The sequence below is a fragment of the Salmo trutta genome, chromosome 30, assembly GCF_901001165.1.
Source record: "Salmo trutta chromosome 30, fSalTru1.1, whole genome shotgun sequence".
Classification (NCBI taxonomy): Eukaryota; Metazoa; Chordata; class Actinopteri; order Salmoniformes; family Salmonidae; genus Salmo; species Salmo trutta.
This window is the reverse complement of record NC_042986.1, coordinates 36,094,571-36,111,061: the sequence shown is the minus strand read 5'-3', so window position 1 is coordinate 36,111,061 and position 16,491 is coordinate 36,094,571. Positions and strand designations below refer to the sequence as shown.

General features: G+C 46.9%; 1 protein-coding gene across 1 annotated transcript in view; it reads right to left on the bottom strand.

Annotated features, from left to right (window-relative positions):
• kcnd1 (potassium voltage-gated channel, Shal-related subfamily, member 1) overlaps window positions 1–16,063 on the bottom strand; it is a 78,296-nt gene extending 62,233 nt beyond the window's left edge. Inside the window, exons 1-2 of the mRNA XM_029723987.1 lie at window positions 15,928–16,063; window positions 11,394–13,303 (exon numbers count right to left, since the gene is read on the bottom strand). Of these exons, the coding sequence (XP_029579847.1) occupies window positions 11,394–12,508 (1,115 nt within the window). The 5' untranslated portion in view covers window positions 12,509–13,303; window positions 15,928–16,063. The remainder of the gene's footprint in view (window positions 1–11,393; window positions 13,304–15,927) is intronic.
• Window positions 16,064–16,491: the final 428 nt, after the last annotated feature.

Sequence of the window (16,491 nt, the reverse complement as noted above, 5' to 3'; positions counted from 1 at the left end):
GGCACACAACACGCCATCTGCGCCGGAATTGCTCCATGTCCCCCAGTGCTCAGGGAAACGGCTCGGGGTCCTCATAGACGGGGTAGTGCGGACCCATGGCTCTCTTTCCCAACCACCACCATCTTCAGGAGGAGCCCACCAACACAGACGGGGAAGCAAGGCTCCACATCCCTCAGAAGCAGACGAGGGCAAGTGGATGGAGCCTGTTGTTGTGGTGGGCCGGACCTGTGTTGGGGACTTTTGTCATGTCCCTGTCACTGTGGAGGGGGTGCCCTGCTCTGCCCTGGTGGACACTGGGTCCACAGTAACCCCGATGAGGCCGGATATTGTGCCAGGTTCGACTCAGTTTGAGCCCACAACTGTGCAGCTCCGCACAGTCACAGGTGAGCTGGCACCCATGAAAGGGAAGGGAATAATGACTGACAGTAGGGGGCAGGTCTGTGTGTCATCCTGTGTGGGTGGCGGCTGTGCAGGACCATTGTATCCTGGGGTTGGACTTTCTTAGGAGCACAGGCTGCCAGTTAGACCTAAATGGGGGCACACTGAGCTTCCAGGGAGGGCCGGCAGTTACCATGGCCCCCCCTAATGTCACATTACCACAACCCAACAACCCCCTTACACCAACAGATGAAGCAGCAGAGACTCATGGCTGCCCCCCCTCCCCCACATCTGTGTGTGACTTTTCCCCAGCCCCCCTGTCACCTACGGCTGTGTGTTACATTCCCCCAGCTACCTCCATAACACATCACTCCGTGAGCCCGGGCCGCACCCCCCCAGCCCAGCTACCCCAGATGGGAGAAGAGAGGACACTGTCTGCAGTGAGGGAGATATGGGGGAGGAACTGTGATGATCTTGACCCCGAGCAGCAGGAACGGTTGTGGCAGTTGCTGTTTGAATTCAGAGACAGCTTTGCGCTAAGGAAGAGGTGGGTCAGACTCATCTTGTGCAGCATGAGATCGACACAGGTGATGCTCGGCCCATCAAGTTGCGCCCCGCCGTATCCCGCTGGCAGGCCAGAAGGCGGCAGACAAGGCTGTGTTGGAGATGCAGCCCTCTGACAGCCCCTGGGAGGCACCAGTCGTCATAGTTCCTAAGAAGGGGGGCAAGCTGTGGTACTGTGCAGACTACAGGCGGCTGAATGTGGTAACCAGGAAGGACTCATACCCCATACCACGTATCGATGACTCACTGGACCTGGTTAGGGGGTCCTCCTGGTTCTCCTCACTAGACCTCCACAGTGGCTACTGGCAGGTGCCCCTCTCCCCAGAGGCCAGAGCCAAAACTACGTTCTCCACTAACAAAGAACACTGGCAGTTAAAGGTCCTGTGCTTCAGGCCTGTGCAACGCTCCAGCTACTTTTGAGCGTTTGATGGATAGGGTGCTGGATGGCATCCCCCGACAGGATTGTCTGGTATACTTCGACGACATCCTGGCCCATGGCAGCTCCTTCCAGTCAGCCCTGGGGGCGCTACAGCGTGTGCTGGAGAGCGTGGCTGCCGCAGGCCTGAAGCTCCACCCCGAGAAGTGACTCTTCATGAGAAGAGAGGTGTCCTTCTTGGGCCACCAAGTGGGGAAGGAGGGTATCAGCACCATGGAGGACAAAGTGGGGGCTGTTTGAGACTGGCCCACCCCCACAAGCATCAGCTGAAGAGCTTCCTGGGCCTGGCCTCGTACTACAGGAGGTTTGTACGGGGCTTCTCAAGCGTCGCTGCTCCCCTGAACTGCCTGCTGCCGAAGTTCAAGGCCTTCACTTGGACAGTGGAGTGTGAGGAGGCCTTCAACACCCTCAAACGTGCAATGACCGAGGCCCCTGTGCTAGCCCTCCATGACCTCACCTTGCCCTTTATACTGGACACAGACGCAAGCAATGTGGGCATGTGTGGGGTGCTGGCCCAGATGGGGCCAGAGGGGAGAGAGTGGTGGCGTACTTCAGCAAAACATTCAACAAACATGAGCGCTGCTACTGTGTCACCTGGCTGGAGCTCCTGACTGTTGTGGCTTCCATCAAACACTTCAAGTACCTTTACAGTAAGGACTGACCACTGCTCTCCAGTGGCTCATGTCTTTCAGAGAGCCAGAGGAGCAGTTGGCACGCTGGTTGGAGGAGCTTCAGTCGTACGACTTCACAGTGGTGCACAGGGCAGGGGCATGCCACTCCAATGCCGACATCATGTCCCGACGGCCCTATACTACAGATGGGTGACGCCACTGTGAGTGGAGAAAGGGCCGTGAGAGAGAGCTGTGTGAGGAGGAGGGGGTCTGTGCCACAGTGTGTCGGGCAAGCGGGCCTGTCTGCTGTGAGCTGCAGACTGTCAACGTGGCTGAATGGGGGCAGCAGCAGGGACGGGACACAGACCTACAGCCAGTGCTACAGTGGGTAGAGGCGCAGCTGAGACCACCGTGGGAAGAGGTGGCAGCGCTCTCACTCGTGACCAAAGGGTTGTGGTCAAAGTTTGAGAGACTGTGGCTGGCTGATGGTGTGCTACAGCAGGCATGGAAGGAGCCAGCTACGGGAGGAAAGGTGGCAGTCCCAAAAGCACTGCAGGAGGCTGTGCTCCAGAGCACTCATGGGGAGATTGGGACTGGACACTTTGGGGTCACAAAACTGGGGGTAGCACAAGAGGGATGTGGAGGACTTTTGCCGCCGCTGTGACAACTGCACAGCGAGAAAGGGCCCTCCAGGCCGTTCTCATGCTCAGCTCCAACAGTTCCCAGTTGGGGCTCCCATGGAGAGGGTGTGAGTGGATGTAGTTGGGCCGTTCCCCACCACAGACAGTGGAAACCGATGGGCCATGGACTATTTCACAAAATGGCCCGAGGCCTATGCTCTGCCTGACCAGGTGGCAGAGACCATCGTCAACGCCCTGACAGCGGGGATGTTCAGCAGGTTTGGAGCTGCGGAGTCCATTCACAGCGACCAAGGCAGAAACTTTTGAGTCCTGTGTGTTCGCCACCATGTGTGAGAGGCTGGGTATGCACAAGACCCGCACTACTCCTTGTGGAGCACTTCAACAAAACGCTTGGACAGCAGCTGGCCATAGTCTCTGCCAAACACCAGCGTGACTGAGACAAGCACCTGCCCATGGTCCTCATGGCATGTCGCCCCGCTGTCCAAGACTCCACCTCCTGCACACCTGCCCTCCTCATGCTGGGGAGAGAGAGCTGCACCCCTGTGGAGATTACATTTGGTCGGCCCCTGGATAGCCTTCCTGTTCTCCCAGGGGCCAGAGTATGCCCGGAGACTCCAGGACCACCTGGAGACAGCCCACACCTTCACCAGAGAGCAGCTGGTGAATGCAGGTGTGAGGCAGAAGAGGAACTATGACATGCACACCCGGGGAAGGCACTTTGTGGCTGGGGAGCTGGTCTGGGTCTACAGCCCCCTGAGAAAGAAAGACAGATGCCCCAAGTTGGACAGCCACTGAGTGGGGCCCTGCAGCGTCCTGGAGAGGGTAGGGGAGGTTGTGTACCGGGTGCACCTTTCTCCCACAATTCCCCTCTCATGCAATGACATTCCGCAAGCACCCACCCCCAGGCGCCGCAGACAAGGCTCCAGACAGCCCGCTCACCCTGACTCCCTCCCTGTGTTATCGCGTGGTCTCCCTCCCTGTGTTATCGCGTGGTCTCCCTCCCTGTGTTATCGCGTGGTTCCCCAGAGCCACGGATTGTATTCCCCGTTCCCTCATCCTTGACCCCCATGTCCCTGCCTTCTGAAGGCAGTATCCAGTGTTCGCGGGGTCCGACATGACAGTCAACCTGCTATCTGCCAACCACGGGAATGCCTGGAATGTTCTGGTGCCGGGCATCCTGGTGGTTGGTGGAGCGGCGGAGGGGGGTTTGGCAGGGGGGTGGAGCATCACAAGTTTAAGACCATGTTTAGCCATTGTTCTCTCTCTTACATCAGGTCTTAACAAGAGATGGTCACAGTTGTTTTATACGGGTATCCTTCATTTATTTGGCGTGAGCTACGGTTCAACAGTAGCCTGTGTTGAGTTGGGTTAATAAACCGGGATTTCGTAAACTCAAACCTCTTTCCGGACAATTGTTCATTTATGATCTAGCCTGGTCATTACACTTTATTTAACTAGGCAAGTCAGTTAAGAACAAATTCTTATTTACTATGACGACCTACACCGGCCAAACCCGGACGACGCTGGGCCAATTGTGTGCCGCCCTGTGGGACTCCCAATCATGGCCGGTTGTGATATAGCCTACCTACCTACTTACTACATGTCATGCAATGTAAGCAGAGTGGCAATGCTATTTAACTTATAAGCTACATGGACAACAGAGATCAGCATTGTGATTGATTGTACAGTATACAGTACCATTAAATTAAAGAAGACATCATGGTGCAGATCTTCCCTTCCATTTGTTCAGTCTATGTTAAACTCCCTGACTGCAGTGCAGACGTATACCACTTTATATGTGAGTCATTTAGCAGGTGCTATTATCCAGAGCAACTTACAGAAGCAATTAGGGCTAAGTCCCTTGCTCATGGGCACGTCGAACATATTTTTCACCTAGTCAGCTCTAGGATTCCAACCAGCGACCCTTCGGTTACTGGCTTAACGCTCTTAACCACTAGGCTACCTGCTGCCCTATCGGCTGCATGACATCAATTAAGCCAAGGGCCATTACCTCAACCTGTTGTGTTTTACTTCCGTTGTCTTCTTTGGAATAGAATCCCCTACGGAGCCACCTCTCCTCACGCGTGCTTTATCCTGGAGGTTCATCAAAGTCCACAAAACAGCTTTCAATTGCTGTGACCTCAGAATGGTCCCTGAAAGAACTCAAAACAGCTTAGCATTTGCACAGTGCACACCGAATCTCTTCTACAATAACTGGGTTATAACAAGAGTTTTAACCTAATACCAATTATCTTTTCATTTTCTATTGACCGATTTGATTGACCAGAGAAAGTAGCATACTCTTCTGACTCCCAACTTCCAGGTCCTTGTCAGTGTGTGGTTTCACATGACACTAATCCGCGCAACGCACAGCCAATCTGTACACCTTAATGGGTCAACAAATCCAGTTATCTGTAGAAAATCCAGTTGTCTGCTTTTTCCAAAGATTATGGATAGCTTGTCATTTTCAAGCTGCAGAGTACTGTCAAAATTATAGCATAATAATACATGACAATCCATCTAATGGTATAGAAAAAAGCTTAGAAACGGCTCCATGAAAAACGAACCCTTGCATGTCCTGACAAACAGTCAGCGTCTCAGAAAAGTAAAATATATTGTGAATGTTGGATTGCTGCTTTGGCACAGGCTGTTCTCCACCTCTCTCTCTGAGGAGTGTTGACTTCTGGGAACACTGTGTTCTGCCATCCAGTGGGCGAGAGCAGTTTGAAAACAAAAGGTCAGACCAGTATGAAAAATCATACGATATATGGTACTTGGCTGACATGGTTAAAATGAGATTCTTCAACAAAAGGAAACAAAAGTAATTTCAAGTCAACTAAAATCAGTTTCTCTTCATGGGTGTTCTCAACCTCCAGTAGCAATGTTAATACCACCAGCAGGTAGGTAGAAAAGACATGCCGTCCGGAACAGTATTTGGAAAGTAGAAGGCAATTTCTAAGTATCACATACATTAGAAATGAAGATTAAGGAACATTACATCACAAGATAACAATTTGTTCATAAATACTAAACCCAATCTCAGGCAAAGGAGCTCCTAGTCAGACCTACGCGTTGAGATACAACAGTTTGTCACGGAAGATACGTGCACTCACTCATAAAACATTTTGGTGTTGGTGAGCCCAGTCAGTCAGCCTATTATTGTTCAAGGATAGAGGCGCTCCCAAAAGGCACTTACGTAATACAGTAACAGATGGTGACTGATGTGTGTTGGGAGTGAATTACTCAAGAGAGAGGAAAATGATGCAACAGAAGTAAAGAGGCTTGTCATTTAACCAAAATCAAGGATCAAAGTCAATTAGGTATTTCACTTCCTTTTGTAATGTATTTCACTTGTTCCTGATGGGATTGGAGAGTTTCACTATGAACAAGGTATGCATGATGTATAAATACTGTATATAATAATGGTTATTTCTTAATAATATTTGTAATAAGAGTAAATAAATAATTGCTGCATATAGGAAAAAGGGACTGTGATGATATTGTGGGAAGGTTTTCATGGCTAGTTATTTCGTACTACTATCTTGAATAATTCCTTTCCTTCTAAACTATTAGCCAATGTGCTGGATGGGAATAGGCCAAGCTCAAACGGGGAGTGAAAAAAAGGTAGATATGAAGTCCTATTAATGAGGAATCAAGTCAGTTGCCTTAGAGACATGGTCAAGTAATTACACATAGAAAAATGCACTTATTGGAGCCTCCATAAGTCTTTCCCCTCTGCTTTGATCAGCATAGCTACATTACATGCAATCCTTCTGCAAAGGAAGACTAAAGCATAATGTTTAATGAACTATCATCAGTGAGCATAGCATATTACCTAGAGTCTAGCCTGAAAATATATAAAATACATTACCCAGAGTCTAGCCTGAACAGACAGAGTACATTACCCAGAGTCTAGCCTGAACAGATAGAGAATACATTACCCAGAGTCTAGCCTGAACAGATAGAGAGTACATTACTCAGAACCTGAACAGATAGAGAGTACATTACCCAGAGTCTAGCCTAAACTGATAGAGAATACATTACCCAGAGTCTAGCCTAAACAGACATAGTACATTACCCAGAGTCTAGCCTGAACAGATAGAGAATACATTACCCAGAGTCTAGCCTGAACAGACATAGTATATTACCAAGAGTCTAGCCTGAACAGATAGAGAATACATTACCCAGAGTTTAGCCTGAACAGATAGAGAGTGCATTACTCAGAACCTGAACAGATAGAGAGTACATTGCCCAGGGTCAAGCCTGAACAGATAGAGTACATTACTCAGAACCTGAACAGATAGAGAATACATTACCCAGAGTCTAGCCTGAACAGATAGAGAATACATTACTCAGAACCTGAACAGATAGAGAGTACATTGCCCAGGGTCTAGCCTGAACAGATAGAGAATACATTACTCAGAACCTGAACAGATAGAGAATACATTACCCAGAGTCTAGCCTGAACAGATAGAGAATACATTACCCAGAGTCTAGCCTGAACAGATAGAGAATACATTACCCAGAGTCTAGCCTAAACAGATAGAGAGTACATTACTCAGAACCTGAACAGATAGAGAGTACATTATAGGAAAATGTATAACCATGCCAGCATAAACAAAATGCTTAATTACCATTAAGAATGACTGTATAGCGCTCTATTCTGAGCAGTAGCAGTTCTGTACACTATTAGGGAACGGTTCCATCTGTCTGTAATTCTGCCAGGATCCACTCTCAAAAAGTCAAACGTTGACAGGCTGATAATGTGTTTTGAATCCTCTTCAGTATGCACATTCCACTACAGCCCAGTACTGTATTTACATGCTTAGACATTTACAGTCATTTAGCTGACACTCTTAGAGCAACTTACAGGAGCAATTAGGGTTAAGTGCCTTGCTCAAAGGGGCACATAGTCAGATTATCATCTAGTCGGCTCAGGGGAGTCAAACCAGCAAGCTTTTGGTTATTGACCCAACTCTCTTAACCACTAGGCTACCTACCTGCCGCCTATATCTAGACAAAATAAGGTCAATTTCAGGGACATCAAGTTACTTCAAAGTAGTCTGCTCTGACAATATCAAAGATCTAAGATCATTATTGAAAATTAAAACATATCAAAGGAAAACACAAGTTCTGTAATAGTGTAACAGTTATCATGAGAATGTGAGATTTGCAGTTTTCAAATCCTTTTTCCTCTTCAGTTTAATTATGATAGCATTCCAAGAGGAAACGGCAGAATAAGGGGTTTTGGATAATTATGCATGTTTCCATTTTGGGAGGATGGTGTCATACATATAACCCGGACGTGCTCCAAACCTGAGAGGATAAAGTAGGTGCTAACCTAACGTAGAAGGCGTAAAAGATACACTTGAAACTAGGTCCCCTACATACTGATCTTGACGAGAAGAAAAAAAACTGCTGGGTGAGGTTCTCTTCTGCACTGCTCAACCAATCCAGTAAATGTGGAGGAGGAGTTAAGATGGAGTGTCACCTTCTTAACGTCACAGGCTCTCTTTCCATTTCCCCTGAAAACTGGAACATCCGGATGTTGGGGACTCGGCAGACTACAGTATAATATACCAGTATATCTTTACTTTCCCTTTCTGTTGTATAATTGCACAATAATAAACAGCTTACTGTATAACATAGAATAACCACAGTATAGTAATCTCCATCCCCATGTTCCTTCCCTCTGTCATGGTCATTTTCTTTAGAATGAGTAGGCAAAGCTTTTGATCTGAAATGGTGGTTAAAGGTCCAATGCAGCCGTTTTTGTCTCATATATCAAATTATTTATGGGTAACAAATAAGTACCTTACTGTGAAAGTGAAAACTAGCTGTTAATGGCAGAGATGTTAGGAACTCTCTTTTCGAATGGTGATGTTGCCATGCAGGCCAAAACATCATTCCACCAAAACAGGCAGAAATTTCAGGTGGTCTTTTCAAACAGCTCTTACACTAAAAGGGCATTATCATCATTTTCACAATTTGATAGTATTATTCCAACCTCATAGTGTGAAAATACACAGAGTGTACATAACATTAAGAACACCAGCACTCTACACACACTCTCCATGACTAACCAGGTGAATCCAGGTGAAAGCTATGATCCCTTATTGATATCACTTGTTAAATCCACTTCAATAAGTGTAGATGAAGGGGAGGAGACAGGTTAAAGAAGGATTTTTAAGCCTTGAGGCAGTTGAGACATGGAGTGTGTATGTGTGCCATTCAGAAGGTGAATGGGCACGACAAAAGATTTAAGTGCCTTTGAACGGGGCATGGTAGTAGTTGCCTGGCGCACTGGTTTGAGTCAAGAACTACAACGCTGCTGGGTCTTTCACGCGCAACAGTTTCCCGTGTGTATCAAGAATGGTCCACCACCCAAAGGACATCCAGCCAACTTGACAACTGTGGGAAGCACTGGAATCAACATTTGACACCTTGTAGGGCCTATGCCCAGACGAATTGAGGCTGTTATGAGGGCAAAAAGTGTTCCGAATGTTTTGTACACTCAGTGTATACATTAAACACTGCACTGGGCCTTTAACACAGCCCTGCTATTGACTGCCATTGAACTGTTAATCAATTCTTGAAAAGCAGAAAAATGTCACTGCCGAGGACAGCCCATGCATCTACATTGTTACATCATACTCTCAGGCAGCCTCCAAACAATAGCAGAAACGCAGGTCAAAACAGGTCACCTGACATCACACAAACATGTGTCACGCAGGGGAGGCTGGTAGGAGGAGCTGTAGGAAGACGGGCTCATTGTAATGGCTGGAATGGAATAAATGGAACGATATCAAACACATCAAACATGAAAACCACATGTTTGACTCCGTTCCATTTACTCCATTCCAGCCATTACAATGAGCCCGTCCTCATATAGCCCCTCCCACCAGCCTCCACTGGTGTGAGGAAAACAATAGGCCAAGCTAGCTCTCCCTTCTCTGATCTCTTTGGCTTTGACCGTTTGCACGCTGACACTGAAACAGGCTCCAACCTTCATCAATCAAATGGAAAGATGCTGTTGTAGTGGTGATAGCTAGAAACCTGGAGCAGTCCGTCTGACAGAGCCCATTTCTCCGTTGATAGCATGGTTGCTACACTTCAGTAGAGGCTCATCAAGCATCTCTTGCTAGATCATTAGCTAAGGTTGAAGCTACAGTCGTAAGCCAGCGCTAGATGGCTGTCATTCGACATGTGGTAAGATGGACACAGATATATGTTTCCACACTACAGGCACTACATGGGCTCCCGAGTGGCGCAGCGGTCTAACGAACTGCATCTCCATGTAAGAGGTTTCACTACAGTCCCTGGTTCGAATCCAGGCTGTATCACATCTGGCCGTGATTGGGAGTCCCATACGGCGGCGCACAATTGGCCCAGTGTTGTCTGCGTTTGGCCAGGGTAGGCAGTCATTGTAAGCAAGAATTTGTTCTTAACTGACTTACCTAGTTAAATAACTTTTTTTTTTTACATTAAAAGGCCAAAACCACACATCCATTTTCTAATCCATTCAAGGAAATTTGCAAACACAGATATTTTACAACTGGATGACTTTGTAATTCTGCAGAGGAAATCGAGGAGATTGCATGAAGTTTTATGGCATCATGGTACATTAAATCTCTCTACATATTAACACATTGATAGTCTCAGAGTCAAATTGGTTCGAAGCTGAAATCATAATGGGGGCTGAAGTTTGTCAGGCAAAATGGAGACAGTAGTAAAAGCTTATGTGCTGCGTTACTTAAGCCCATTTAGTGCTTGGACACATACTGATTTGAGTTTAATGGCCTGGGGGATTGCCATAAAAACAAGCTGGGTGAAAGGTTGAAAATGGGGCATACTGAAGAAAGAGGCCTGGGTGAAGACAGGGCGAGGACCATGACTCACTGGGGTACTGTCATTGCCCAGCCGCACTTGAAATAATCCAACATATGAGTCCTCAATCACCAAAACAACATGTACTCTCTGCTGCAGTGGTAGTCTGATGAAGGACAGTTTGAAACAGGATGCAGCTCATCTGAAGTCCCTTAAATATCTATTTTCCTGCACTCACTCCGCATATTTCATTCCCCTCCACAACAGCATGATACTCATCTGCCAAACGCTGCACTTATTTCCAAAAATATTTTTGTGGTATTTTGATAGGTTAAGATCCGCATTCATTAGCAATGGTTACATGTTCGCAAAGTAAATGAAATGATGTGACAGGTTCCCAACATTGGGGAACTGTAATACAAAATTCAGTATCTTTCTACAGCCCAGAGTACTATTATTACATAATGATAAACGTTATGTCAAATAAAACATGCTACAGGATTTTTTTTGCTACTCAATCTCAAATGCAAACTACAATCAGTATTGTTAAACCCTGGTCGTTAACATCAAGTGCCTGGAGTGGGCTGTCAAATCTTCTGAACCCCATTCATTTCCCATTCACAGCACACAACCCATTACTCCCCCATTCATAGCACATCTGCAGGGAGAGTGTTTGAGAGTGGGACACCTGAGAGCAGCGTAGCACTGAGGTGACGACAAGGGATTGGCACTATAAAATTACTAATTCACAGTCCAAGACATTTCTCGATTGATTCTACTGGGAATACTCCCACCCATTTCATATTCAGAGCAGCAAAGTAAAATATTCGGAGGCCTATGCAACAGTATGTGGGTGGTAGAAGTTGATATGGAACTGGTGATGATGCTCTTGCAGTATATAAAGGTTAAGTAGTATAACAACATCCAAACACTTACCCTAGTGTTGTCATGGTGACAATGGTGTACCAGAAGGAGGCGGGGATGCTGGAAAACGTGGTTCCCTTGGTGCCTTTCTCAGCGTAGAACATGACGGTGGCGAAGATGATGACAGCCATGGTGAGGGAGAAGAGGAGGAAGCCCAGCTCCGAGGCGCAGGCCTGCAGAGTGCAGCCCAGGATGCGCAGGCCCTGAGAGTGGCGGGAGAACTTGAAGATTCGGAACACCCGGAAGACTCGCAGGGTAACAAAGGCCCCGCTGACTTCTTCGTTCTCAGGCATGACAAGGCCGATGTAGAAGGGCAAAATGGCCACCACGTCAATCACGCTCATCACCGAACGTGCAAAATCACAGCGGCTGGGGGCAGCATACAGCCTCATGAGGTACTCGCAGGAGAAGATAAGCACACAGGCCGTGTCCAAACAAGAGAAGGCCACTGAAAACTTCTCACCACACGGCAGGTCCTTTATACTCCCTTTGATTGGTCGGCAGGGAACCGTTTCCACAACGTTGGCAATAACAGACACAGCGATGAAGAAGCCGGTGACGTAGTAGAACACCAGAGCCATGGTGGAGGTGTGGGGGTTCTCGAAGGCCCTCCATAGCTTGTCACGTAATGTGGCATCTGGGGGCAGGGGAGCGTCTCCGGCATTCTCTGCCTCTGTGTCCTCAGCCAAACGCTCCTGGTTCTCCTTCTTACGATCCCGGTACTCTTCCATACAGCAGTCACCTATGATCTCAGGTATTATGCCATAGAAAGCCAGCTCCTCCTCAAAGGCCTGAATGCATTCATGTCGGGGATAATGTAGCTTGCCTGTTCTAAAAAAGTTGAGTATATGGCGGAACATCTCTGGATCCCTGTCAAAGAAATATTCCTGAGTTTCCTCATTGTAGAAAAACTCCTTTTCTGAGCTGCCTAGAAGGGTGTCCGGATAACGATCCAATGTGTTCTTCCATGTCTGGAAGCGTAGTCCACTCACATTAACAAACAGGATCTCATCACTGCGACTTGTTTTGTCCACAGGAGGCTTGGGCATGGTCTGTTGGGCCAGTGGTAGCCAGCCCACGGCTGCTGCCCGAGCAAAGGGCATCCATGTTGCAACTCCAGCAGCCATTTTGTTTAGTAGCTTATGTTTCAGCAGTAAACGGGATGTTGAGTAATGGTACAGAGAGTCTCTAGGTACTTGATGGTTATTTCTGGGTCTTTTCTGATCAGAAGGAAAAGGATAGGTATATCCAATCTAATCATCCGTCCGAACTGAAGGCCTCAACAACCAGATTGGCTTGCCTCCATTCCCAGTCTGTCCATTTGTTTGTGCATCGGTTTCAACAGGAGAGGGAGAAGTAATGCTGGTAGAGAGATGATAGTGTTTTCATTGTCAAAGAAAAGGGTCACGGTAGTTGTGGCGGGAACAAAGGTCAGGCCATTGGAATAGCTCAGGAAAACTTACTCTGATTCATAAAACATCAGACTATTGACCTCTCATATAAATAATAGCACAGTGATATTGTAGAACAATACTGTATATGGCTTTTCAGTAGTGTTTCAAAAGACTTCCAGAGAACTAGTGGTTGAAGTCTCCGGCCTTTGCTTGCTGCCTCCCCTCTCTCAGAAGACAGATTGGTTGCAGTGCTGTGGTTTTCAAATTCGTATTAAATTGTGATGATGTTCCCCGAAGATGCAAGATAGACATATTTTTCTCTTGCTTTTCTTCTCTCCCTTGCAGTGTTGCTCTCCAACTTTGATTATGGATGGCTCTCTTTGTCCCTTAGTTTCTCTATCCCTCTCTCTCAAATGCACAACCAAACCTTAAGTGTAATCGATTTCTCTGATGTCTGAGAGGCCTTCTGAATGGAAAAGTTAGAGTCTTAGGCGTTTATATCCCTTGTATGGTCGTCCCTTTTTATACCTGTCAAGACACACAACACACACAACTTAGATATTGAGCAGCACAGGCTGTAAAGGCACGGTATGCTACATCTATTTGTGTCACAGCTTGGGTGAACTGCTTAAAAGTCTGAGCTTCAAAATACAAACAGAGAGGTTCCTCACAAAGGAAACTTTGAAGTTGACCATGTTTGAATGATATTTAGAACCCAGACCAAACAGTTGTACCAATAGAAATACAATCCTTATACTTAAATGTCCATTTTGCAATAATTGTCAATCTGTACAGAGCCTCAACCCAAATAAGCGCTGTGCTCCTTTGATCTTTAAACACATTATGGATCAACCACACAACTGTACCTCTTCAATATCAATCCACAAAGGGATTATGCTTTCAATGTGTAATAACATAAAGAATGCTGAATTGAATTTCAATATAAAAAAGGTTACTATTAAATCCCGAGATTCAATTACTATATTTTTTTAATTTAAATGTCACTCTTCTGAACAAGAGAGGTGTTAGGGTGTATCCATGAAACAGTCTGCCTTGTGAGGGAGCTGGAGTGTACCCAGACCCGTCTCTAACCAACAGACCCGTCTCTAACCAACAGACCCGTCCCTCTAACCAACAGACCCGTCCCTCTAACCAACAGACCCGTCCCTCTAACCAACAGACCCGTCCCTAACCAACAGACCGTCCCTCTAACCAACAGACCCGTCCCTCTAACCAACAGACCGTCCCTAACCAACAGACCCGTCCCTCTAACCAACAGACCCATCCCTTTAACCAACAGACCCATCCCTTTAACCAACAGACCGTCCCTCTAACCAACAGACCCGTCCCTCTAACCAACAGACCCGTCCCTCTAACCAACAGACCGTCCCTCTAACCAACAGACCCGTCCCTCTAACCAACAGACCCGTCCCTCTAACCAACAGACCCGTCCCTCTAACCAACAGACCCGTCCCTCTAACCAACAGACCGTCCCTCTAACCAACAGACCCGTCCCTCTAACCAACAGACCCGTCCCTCTAACCAACAGACCCGTCCCTCTAACCAACAGATCCGTCTCTAACCAACAGACCCGTCTCTAACCAACAGACCCGTCTCAGACAGGTGACCCATCTCTAACCAACAGACCCGTCTCTAACCAACAGACCCGTCCCTCTAACCAACAGACCCGTCCCTCTAACCAACAGACCCGTCCCTCTAACCAACAGACCCGTCCCTCTAACCAACAGACCCGTCCCTCTAACCAACAGACCCGTCCCTAACCAACAGACCCGTCCCTAACCAACAGACCCGTCCCTCTAACCAACAGACCCGTCCCTAACCAACAGACCCGTCCCTCTAACCAACATACCCATCCCTCTAACCAACAGACCCATCCCTCTAACCAACAGACCCATCTCTAACCAACAGACAGGTGACCCAACCCAGATGCATAACTGTGCACAAGATATTCCCCCAATCAAAAATCAATAAGACACTATAAGACAGCATTCCTGCTGCAGTGGACAGGAATTAGATCCACTACAGTAAACAAAAACAGAGAAATCTCACAAATCAGTTGAGTACTAATGTCTACAAGTTAAATGAGGCTTTCACGCTGTGTTCACTTAGTCTTCTATGTAAAGTGTTACTTTAATGTGCTCCTCATGTTACTGTGCTCCTCATGTTACTGTGCTCCTCATGTTACTGTGCTCCTCATGTCAATGTGCTCCTCATGTTACTGTGCTCCTCATGTTACTGTGCTCCTCATGTTAATGTGCTCCTCATGTTACTGTGCTCCTCATGTTAATGTGCTCCTCATGTTACTGTGCTCCTCATGTTAATGTGCTCCTCATGTCAATGTGCTCCTCATGTTAATGTGCTCCTCATGTTAATGTGCTCCTCATGTCAATGTGCTCCTCATGTCAATGTGCTCCTCATGTTACTGTGCTCCTCATGTTACTGTGCTCCTCATGTTAATGTGCTCCTCAAGGCAATGTGCTCCTCATGTCAATGTGCTCCTCATGTTAATGTGCTCCTCGTGTCAATGTGCTCCTCGTGTCAATGTGCTCCTCATGTCAATGTGCTCCTCATGTCAATGTGCTCCTCATGTCAATGTGCTCCTCATGTTAATGTGCTACTCATGTTAATGTGCTCCCCATGTCAATGTGCTCCTCATGTTACTGTGCTCCTCATGTCAATGTGCTCCTCATGTCAATGTGCTCCTCATGTCAATGTGCTCCTCATGTTACTGTGCTCCTCATGTTAATGTGCTCCTCATGTTACTGTGCTCCTCATGTTAATGTGCTCCTCATGTTAATTTGCTCCTCATGTTAATGTGCTCGCCATGTTGTTGCTTACAACAACATGGCCACTCAGTCAAAGGAAAATGAAATATGAAATAGTCTTAAGGACAAGGCATAATTTGAACTAAAGTATCTTTAGACTAGCACTTAAATTCAGGTATGGATTATTTTTTTAAATCGATGTATATACGTCAGTGTATTGTAGAGTATGTTATGTACATCTGAATAACATACATCTGAATAACATACTTCTGAATGACTCTTGAAGTTATGTGTCTGTTCCATTACTATTAAGGCTTTTAAATGTCTAGCGATGTATCTGGAGAAATGAAGATCATAGCTACTTACCATGCACTAAAGCTGAAGACAACGTGGGATGAAGGGTCCAATGTGTCAGAAAAGAGAAAGCAAAGGCAATAGGAGATTTAAAACCAGGCATGAACAAGCCCCTCTCCTGGAACGGAACCATATCGCACACAGGATAGTGGGGGAGTGATTCTCATGCTTAGCCTTAGCTCCACTCTCTCCTCTCACTCAGCACTGTGACTCCGCTTGCTCTCACTCTCTCCAACTCTACCTCTCATTTGCTTGCTCAACCCCCCCCCACCCTCTCTATTGTGCTCTCCCTCTCTCCGATCACACATACTCACCTCCATAACCAATGAAAACACAGAACAGAATATATTTAAGTCATTTAGCAGACACTCCTTATCCAGAGCAACTTACAGTAGCAATTAGGGTTAAGTGCCTTGCTCGAGGGCACATCGACAGATTTTGGTACCTAGTCAGCTCAGGGATTCAAACCAGCAACCTCGCATTTACTGGCCTAACACCCTTGACCACCAGACTACCTGCCGCCATTAGGCTGATAGGAAACAAAGATAGTGAATGTTATTTGATATACCAAAAGCC